The 9,637-nt window shown below is 36.4% G+C and overlaps 1 protein-coding gene across 1 annotated transcript; it reads right to left on the bottom strand.

Annotated features, from left to right (window-relative positions):
• Positions 1-1,844: 1,844 nt before the first annotated feature.
• Positions 1,845-9,399, bottom strand: LOC133322269 (probable cytochrome P450 28d1). Its single transcript, XM_061531280.1, has 8 exons — positions 9,206-9,399; positions 3,451-3,589; positions 3,280-3,387; positions 3,109-3,216; positions 2,594-3,010; positions 2,412-2,535; positions 2,079-2,348; positions 1,845-2,014 (listed from the first exon to the last, which is right to left on the bottom strand). The coding sequence occupies exons 1-8, from the start codon at positions 9,397-9,399 to the stop codon at positions 1,845-1,847; spliced, it is 1,530 nt and encodes a 509-aa protein (XP_061387264.1).
• Between the last annotated feature and the right edge of the window lie 238 nt (positions 9,400-9,637).

Genomic DNA, 9,637 nt, shown 5'->3' with positions numbered 1-9,637 from the left:
TTTTCACGAAACATACCACAATCAATCTAGTCTTAATTCAGTACACTGTGCCAAATTTCGTGCGAATCGGAAGATATATAGGGACTTTGGTGCACGATTTACATAAAATCGGATGAAATTTTCATCAATTTCAATGGGGTTCGTTATTAGGCCAAATAAATGAACTATACGAAATTTCGTCCAAATCGGATGAAATTCAATGAAACGTAACTATGTAAATCTATTTGAAACAAGTTTCAATCGGATATCCGTTGATTATTTGGTGCACAATTGAAGCTGGGTCTGCACAAATTTCTACAACCCGCAATAACGCCACACACGAAAATATATATGGGAGCTATATCCAAATCATAACCGATTTCAAAAAAAAAACTTGACACAAGTTAGTTCATACTAACTTATGCACGTTGTGTCAATGTTGTGTCAATCGGTCATATTTTGGGTCTCGGGTGAACCATTTATTAAAAATCTTAACCGATTTTTTCCAATTATCATAAATATCATAAATGCGAACTGTACATCGACCCAGAATGTGATTCTATGCATATTTATACCATACACAACTATGTTGTCAGGGTATTGGAGCTTTGTGCAGCCCCAAGAGTTTTTATCGCAGCGAAATATTGATCCTAGACCCACCTTTAAGTATACCGATCGTCATATCTCGACTAGCTGAGTCAATCTAGACGAACAGACGGCTAGATTGGGTCTGAACATAGATTAAGCATGACAGTTTTGAATAAGATCGGTCAATATTTAGCGGGTCAAAGGGACCCAGACTTTTGTGTGAAAAACGACAAAATTTGTATCCTTTGGCAAATATATTTACTCCTGAAGAATATAGTCCCGAAAATTCGATAGTATATTCAAGAGAAGTGGTTGACCTTTAAATTGATACCAATTATATTATTGTATGTACTCGTATGTGGGATTTATACGTAAATATTTCCAGAGATCTACCGATTCTGATTACCATTACCACACCATAGGTAATATATTTCGCACCCATCGATTTGAAATTTTACACGAAATTCCGGTAATGGTCAAGGGGACGACGCCTATTCGAGCGGATTATCCGATTCGAATCATCTATTGGAATTTGTAAACGTATGATTATCTTTATATTTGTATGTCCATAAATCGGTCGGGACCTTTATATGAGGAATCTGTCTCTGTAAATTGTCTGTCTTTTTATGCCTTGAGAAAAATACAGACACTCAGGTTTGAAAATTAAAGACTTCAACATACAGGGAATAAAGCGGGGTTATGTAAAAACTAGGAACACGGAATGTAAACCTGGTATGAAATTAAAATGTAAAGTTTCAGGAACTTCGGTGAGAAAATGCGGCTGAAAACCTTAAAAATAATTTGTTTTTGCAAAATAGTCAGGCTGAATCCCAGTTTGTTTATGTCGTTGGTCAGCTAAGTACTTTGCTTTGTTACAACAGACATTTGGGTATGAAAGGTTTTTTTGTATAGAAGCAATAGCTTCTGGGGAGAATATCCCAACAAAAAATTAAGGGAACTGATGAGGAACAGTGGCGTGATCCGAAACTATAGTCTTCCCTGCCTTACCCCTCGGCAAACAATGCCATACATTACCCACTAATAAATAGTTGTTTTTTATAAAAACAACAAACTGGGATTCAGCCTGACTATTTTGCAAAAACAAAATACAAATGGTATCCCAAATAAACCGTCAACACTACTGACCTTGAAAATACCCACAATGGGATCTATGTCAAAACTACATTCCAATAGGTTTTATAGCTATGTTTATTAACCTCCTTGAAATCGGAATAAGAAACGTTGATCCGAATGACACATATTAGCTATTGCTCAATTTATCCATTGATCGGTTCAAAATCCAGCCAAACTCCACCATCCAAGGCTGGTATGAATTCCTTTTTATCCAACAAATTGTCACTGCGTGTCTTGGGATTAGATTTCACATAGAAATTTCTAACGATTTCAACGATGGCAGCTTTCGCCTGAGTTGAACCGAAGCGCATGCCTAAAAAAAACATCAAAAAATAAATTAAAGGAAATGAAATATCTTTGAAAGAAAAAGTTCTTACCCATACAAATACGTGGTCCATCGCCAAAACCCATATATTTACCCTCTTCACGATATTTCTTGACACCACCATTTTCGGGTAAAAACCGTTCAGGTTTATACTCCTCCGGATCTTCATAATACCGTTCATCATGATGTATGCTGTAGTAGCAAATTGTGGCGGCCTCACCTGGCTTCATATGCAAAACTTGGCCATCATTATTTACAAATTCATATGGTTGAGTGCATAGCTTGGAATTCATGGCGACAGGAGGGAATAAACGCAGGGCCTCTGTAGACGAAACAAATGTTGGAATCAGTATTGGAAAATATATATTTCGATTAGAAAACATACCATTAAAACATGCATCTAAATAGGGCATTTCCGTCAGTTTATCATAGCTGACAATTCCCTCCTCATTGATATTTTCCATAATTTCGGCACGTAACTTCTCTTGAGACTCGGGATATCTGGCCAGCTAAAGCATGCAAAATACGTTATTTAAAATTCAAATTGTTTTTATTTTTAAAACCTACCCCCAACAAACAATTACTTATGCTATGGGCAGTTGTCAAAAATCCATCGGTCAAAAATGTCATGGCATTTGCAGTTAAAATTGTATTCGATAATTTCTTCTTTTCCTGTAGCTGCAATAGAAAGTTCAAAAAATCTGCACGATTTTTATTACTTTGTTCCTGTCGTCGCAGTCGAATAGAATCAGCCATAAGATCGAAAAAATATTTTGTACTGGCCCTAGAGAAGAACGTAGCTTTTAAATATTTCTTTAGACTCGGTAGAAATGCAATAGTCAGTTGATAGATGATCTGCGATGGTGTTAATGTAAATAGGTTCTTGATCATATCCAATAGGGTTGAGGGTTGGTCATTTATAGTTCCCACATTAACACCCAAAACACAATCGCTAACCACTTCGGTGGTAAAGCGAAGGCAGAGCTAGAAGAAAGAATTAATATAATTAGGAAAATCTATTGAAATCAATTTGGCTCGGCCGAACTTAAAATCTTTTTTACTAGCTTCAAATGAATGCTTACATCATGTGCATCCAAACCTCCTTCCTTGGCTTTCGTCTTCATTTGATCCCTAATGAAGTGCGACAAACGTTTACACTTTTCCAATGTCACGGGATAAATACTTTTTATCTGAAATGCATACAAAATTAATTTTTTACAATACCTAAAATTTCAATTCATTTAAATATTTACCCCAATTGGTGACATACCGGGTACCAAATCAGCGCGTCTCTCTTTCCATGACTCACCACGCAGGAAAAATGGATTATTAAATGCAATTATATCGGATTTTTCATCAATCTACATGCGAGTATTTATGACAGTTATATATTCAAATATGATTATAGACTCCCTAGTACTTACATAATCACCAAATTCATTGTCATGAAACGATTTGAAATCATTGACATGAATGCGATGTACCAATTCAGGATCTAGAATGAGCAGCATTGGGGCACGTCCACTATAGGCACCCACAAATTTATTTGTATCTCGATATTTTCTGTACCAGAAGAGTGTAAAAAATTAAGAAATTGGGGGAAAATATTAATACATTCCTGATAACTGAACCAGTAAGGAAAGTAGTAAAGTCGGACGGGGCCGACTATATGATACCCTTCACCACTATGTGATGATCAATCGACTTCAAACAAATATCAATCATCCGTTGGGCTATGTCTGTACTTGTACAAAACGCAACTACGCAATTCTATGCTCAATTTTGTAAGTTGTGCAAAATTTGATGTCAATCTGACTAACATGAGGAGTTTGATGTCAAATTTACTTAAAATCGGTCGAAAATATATATTGAAGTTTCATGAAATCGGACGAAACTGTATATAGGAGCTATATCTAAATCTGTACCGATTATCACGAAACTTGGCAGACATCATTGTAGGCTCAATTCAGCACGTTATGCCAAATTTCATGCAAATTGAAAGATATGTATGGACTTTTGTGCACCATTTACATTTAATCTGACGAAAATATATATGGGAGCTATATCTAAATCTGGACCGATTTTCACGAAACATGACAGACATCACTCTAGGCTCAATTCTGTACGTTATGCCAAATTTCGTGCAAATCGAAAGATATATAAGGAACATTGGTGCAGTATTCACATGAAATCGGACGAATCTATATATGGGAGCTATATCTTTTTTCTCGAAACTTGGCAGACATAACTCTAGACCTTATTCCGTACGCTATACCAAATTTCGTGCAAATCGACAGATATATAGGGTCTTTAGTGCACCATTTACATAAAATCGGACGAAACTATATATGGGAGCTATATCTAAATAAGGACCGATTTTCTTGAAACTTGGCAGACATCAATCTAAATTTCGTGCAAATCAACAGATATATAGGGACTTTGGATGACCATTTACGTGAAATCGGACGAAACTATATATGGGAGCTATATCTAAATCTGGACCGATTTTCACGAAACTTGGCAGACATCATTCTAGACCTAAATGATTAGGCTGTACCAAATTCCGTGCAAATCGAAAGAAATATAGGGACCGTTTACATTAAATCGGTTAAATATATATATGGGAGCTATATCTAAATCTGAACCGATTTTTCCCAATTTCAATAGGGTTCGTCCTTGGGACGAATAAGTGACCTATGCCAAGTTTCATCCAATTCGGATCATAAATGCGACCTGTACTTTGTTTACAATTTAACATGGACAGACAGACGGACGGACGGACATGCATGAATCGACTTAAAAAGTGATTCTATGCATATTCTCAAAAGGAACCATGTGTCTATCGCGTTTCCTTTTGCCTGTTACAAACATATGCACAAAGACATAATACCCTGTACCACAGTGTGGTGAAGGGTATAAAAAGGGGCTTATATAGGGACTACCCCAAAAAGGGGGCGAATATTAATAATTTTTAGGTAGAGAGATTTGTTACCATATACGACTACAAAATACCAAATTACAGCAAATTCGGTTGAAAAACGCGCTCAAGATCCCCAAAATACCGTAAATTGGGGGTACCCTTATATGGGGGCTATCCGAAAAATTGACCTATATTCATAATTTTTTGTGGAGAGATTTGGTACCCATTAGAAACTCAAAATACTAAATTACAGCTAATTCGGCGGAAAAATACGATCAAAACCCCCAAAATACTGAAAATTGGGAGGTACCGTTATATGGGGGCTACCTGAAAAAGTGGACCTATATTTATATATATATATATATATCTGTAGCAAATTTTTTTTTTGAGACAGTGAACTATATACATAATTTTGTGTAGAGAGATTTGGTATTAAGAACTCAAAATACTAAATTACAGCCAACTCGGTGGAGAAATGCGACCAAAACCTCCAAAATACTGAAAATTAGGAGGTACCGTTATATGGGGGCTACCAGAAAAAGTGGACCGATACTTATAAGTTTTTGTGGAGACATTTAGTACCCAATAAAAACTCAATGTACAAAATTTCAGCGAATTCGTCTGAAAAATGCGCTCAAGAACCCCAAAATACCGAATTTTAGCGGGTAACCTTATATGGAAGCTATGCCTAAACGTTGACCGATATATCCATCTTCGAACTTGACCTGCCTGCAGACAAAAGACAACCCTATGCAAAATTTCAGCACCCTTCAATTAATAATTAATACATTCCTGATAACTGAAAAATTACAGTTCGCATATTTACCTATTAATATCGAAAAAATGTTAAATATTAACAATTAAAAACCCTGTTAAGCCCGGTCGGACCGAAATTTGTATACCCTTCACCATGAGGATGACAATCAAAATATGTAAATTTAATGGAGGGGCTCCTAGGAGACAACTCATGTTATGAAAAATACTCCAGCTAACATTTTATTCCGAGTTTTTTCCCAATTCGTTTCCGAATTAGATGCAAAATTCGTACCGAAATCGCAACAAAATTTTGGGTTATTTGGGGGGGCTACCCTGAAACTTGGATAAATATTAATAATTTTTGGTACGGATATGTGTTATTCAATGAAAATCAAAAATATCAAATAACAGCCAGTTCTGTTGGCAAACCTGTCCAAAATACCGAATACTATGGGGTACCTTGGACCCACATATATCCCATTTGCAAAACAAAACATCCTAGGAGTACTTACAATTCCTGTGCAAAATTCCAGAGCTCAGTTCTAAATATTGCGTTCTCCATCGTGACTAACGGACATGCTTAAATCGATATCGAATTTTATTCTGATCAAGAATATATTTATAGTTTGTAAGGTCTCAGGCGAAAAAGAATGACAAATTTAATATACCCTCTAGTATTTGGTGCAGGATATAACAAGGCCGAACCTTTTATACCACAACGAGTTTGACATTCGAAAAAACTCAAATGAGACCAAGAGTAATGAAAATAAACTGGAAACACTCGCAAAATTTGACATGGGACTTTGAACAGCCAGAAAATGACTTGAGACCTTTGTATGGAAGAATGGACCTCTATTGAAAATGTTCTGCTAAGAATTTGTTTACCAACCAAGGTCCCGTAATTTCAAATTACAGCCAAATGCGGCATTTTAACATCAAATTTCGATTGAATACTCTTATAAACTGTCATAATGTACGAGATGGCGCCATCATACAATATGTTATAACCAGTAAGCGGAGCAGTATAGTCGGACGGGGCCGACCATACGATACCCTACACAACTACCACGAACTCTAACTTTTTGAGGATGTTTATTCCGATTCTGAGTAATATTTCGTGATATTTGCCCAGTCTTGCCACTTGGCGCCATCATACAATATGTTATAACCAGTGAGCGCAGCAGTATAGTCGGACGGGGCCGACCATACGATACCCTACAAAACTACCACGAACTCCAACTTTTTGAGGATGTTTAATCCGATTCTGAGTAATATTTCGTGATATTACCCCCTCTTGCCCAATTAGAGGTCAACCTCTTCCTTACTTTTTCGAATATTCAGTACAGTCCTTCTAATTACTTGTCCAGATTACCTTCACGGTGGGTTGTGTTGTGATTTTCGGATTATACTCGACTCGAAAACACAAAAAAATTTAAGTTTTCGACCCATTTCATCCCAAAATTTTACTCTGATCTTCACCGAATATTGTAGGCGTTGTCCTTGACCATAACTGGAACTTCATGAAAAATTTCAAAGCCATCAGCGCGATATTTCCACCTGGGTGGTAATGGGTTACTAAATAATATCTGAATACGTAAGCACCTGTAAATATTTGACTGTAACTCCCACATCTGAGTAGATACATCACTATATTTGGTATCAATTTAAAGGCCAACCACTCCTATTGGATACACTATCAACACCTCGGGTCTACATCCTTCAGGAGTAAATATATATGCCATAGAATACAAATTTTGTCATTTTTCACACAAAAGGCAGGGTCCATTTGACCCGCTAAATATTGACCGATCTTTATCAAAATATGCATGCTTATTCTCAGGCCCGATCCCCTTCTCCATGCAAAAATTCGCGGTGTTTGGGCCATAATTGCGGCCTCTGGAGCGACCAGAAAAACCGACAAAAATAATGTATTTGGTCCATTTCATCCCCTAAATATTAACCGATCTTTTCCAAAAACAATAGGGGTCTTCATTGGACAGAACCCATCCTACATGCAAAATTTCGTGAAGATTGGTCCATAACTGTGGCATGTATCGTGTTAACAAATTATAATTGACAGACGGACGGACGGACGGACACACATGTCTAGATCGACTCAGCTAGTCGAGATATTACGATCGGTATACTTAAAGGTGGGTCTAGGACCAATATTTCGCGGCGTTACAAACTTTTGGGGCTGCACAAAGCTATAATACCCTGACAACATAGTTGTGTAGGGTATAAAAATTTATCAAAACAAGTGAAGTTGACCGGCATGTCAGCAGTGGTAACATCGCCCAGGAGCTGAAAAACTGTTTTAAACTACTTACAATTGACCAGAAACGGTAAGAATTGGCCAACAGGCGAGGTGTTGTGTTCCAACAGGACAACGCTGGCCACACACACATCTACAGTGACTCCCGAGAAATTTCGGGAGCTTGGTTGGGAAGTTATAATGCATCCGCCATACAATCCGGACTTGCCATCAAGCGATTATCATCTTTTTCTTGCATTGCAAAATTTCTTTAATGATAAAAATTGGTATCTTGGGATGATTGTGAAAATCGACTACTAGATTTTTTTTTGCAAATAAAGAGCAGAACTTCTATGAGAAAGGTATAATGAAGTTACCCTTAAAATGCAAACAAGTCATTCATTAAAACGGTGCATATTTGGCCCAAATCGGACATTCCGAAGCATGTTAAATAATGTTCCCCAAACTAATATTAAATTAGAACAAACTCGATCATGTACCCATATTGATATTTTTATACAGCTTATGCGGTTGATTAACGTGTTTGAACCTCCAAACCCCAGAAATACTAAATTAGAGCCATTAACGTTAGAAAAAATGCGTCTAAAACCTTCAAAATACCGCTAAATCTTTTTAGGCGCAGATATATGGCGAACTCTAAAAAACTGGTATGCCAAATTACAACTTATTCATTACACCTTTATTTATGCGACTTATACCCTCAAAATTCCAAACATTTGGAGGAATCTTCACATAGGAGCTATCGAAAGACATGGACTTAAAATGATAATTTTCCCCAATGATATATATCGGCCTCCAAAAACCTGAAATTACTTTTCGGTTGCACAATCCGTCTAAAACCATTCAGAATGGATTGTCAAATTACAGCTCTTTCGGTTAGAAAATGAGCCCAAACCTTTAAAAGAACCTAGAAAATGGGTGGTTCCTTTATAACTTGTCTACACCAAAACGTGGACCAATAACAATTTTCAAAATTCTATCTTCAGTATTCTAATTTCATACGACAGACAATCAGACATCGGAAAATCGACGGTCTCTCCCATACTTCTCACTATAGTGGAGGGTATAACAACTTATGCCTATATTTATCAAGTGAATTGTCTTTAATTTCAAATTTTACATTTTCATTACACCGATGGTGTTCGCATAAAAATGTATTGTGATTCGAGCTATACCTTCGTCACTATATTATTCTATTTTACTATTTTAAATGCATTCTAAAGCTTACCGGTAAATCTCATCTAAATCGTATAGAAAATTACGTTTTTGTGTAAACAACGAGGGTAATGACCCAATGCCGGGATACGATTTAGCTTCTGGTACACCTCGTCTCTTCCAACCGCCATAATTCCATATTAAAAACAAATAAAACAAACTGATACTGCCGACAAACAATAGAAGTGTGATAAGCCACGTATCCATAGTGTTGTTAGTCTTATTTTGTATAACAACAATAATAATAATAATACTTATAATTCTAATAGAGTGCGATCAATTTTAAACATTCCCGATTAACAATTCTGAACAGACTGAGTGGTTCTTGTTGAAATGTTATTTGAAATTAAAGAGAGAATGTCACTATTGTGTTATTATCTAGATGCAATGATTCTTATCTCATTTAAAAAATTGTTTTTGTATACGTTATGGGCTATTCCATTAT

This window comes from Musca vetustissima, unplaced genomic scaffold (genome assembly GCF_032173495.1).
Source record: "Musca vetustissima isolate MV318-11 ecotype Yass unplaced genomic scaffold, APGP_CSIRO_Mvet_v1 utg12623, whole genome shotgun sequence".
NCBI classification, from domain to species: Eukaryota; Metazoa; Arthropoda; class Insecta; order Diptera; family Muscidae; genus Musca; species Musca vetustissima.
This window is presented reverse-complemented; position numbering and strand designations above follow the sequence as displayed.

What these genes read in the sequence shown, in the direction of transcription:
- LOC133322269 (XM_061531280.1), bottom strand. Translation starts at nt 9,399, where the DNA reads ATGGATACGTGGCTTATCACACTTCTATTGTTTGTCGGCAGTATCAGT. An exon ending in GATTTAGATGAGATTTACCG is followed by an intron (nt 3,590 to 9,205) that starts GTAAGCTTTAGA and finishes CTTCTGGTACAG; the next exon opens with AAAATATCGAGATACAAATA. An exon ending in ACAATGAATTTGGTGATTAT is followed by an intron (nt 3,388 to 3,450) that starts GTAAGTACTAGG and finishes ACTCGCATGTAG; the next exon opens with ATTGATGAAAAATCCGATAT.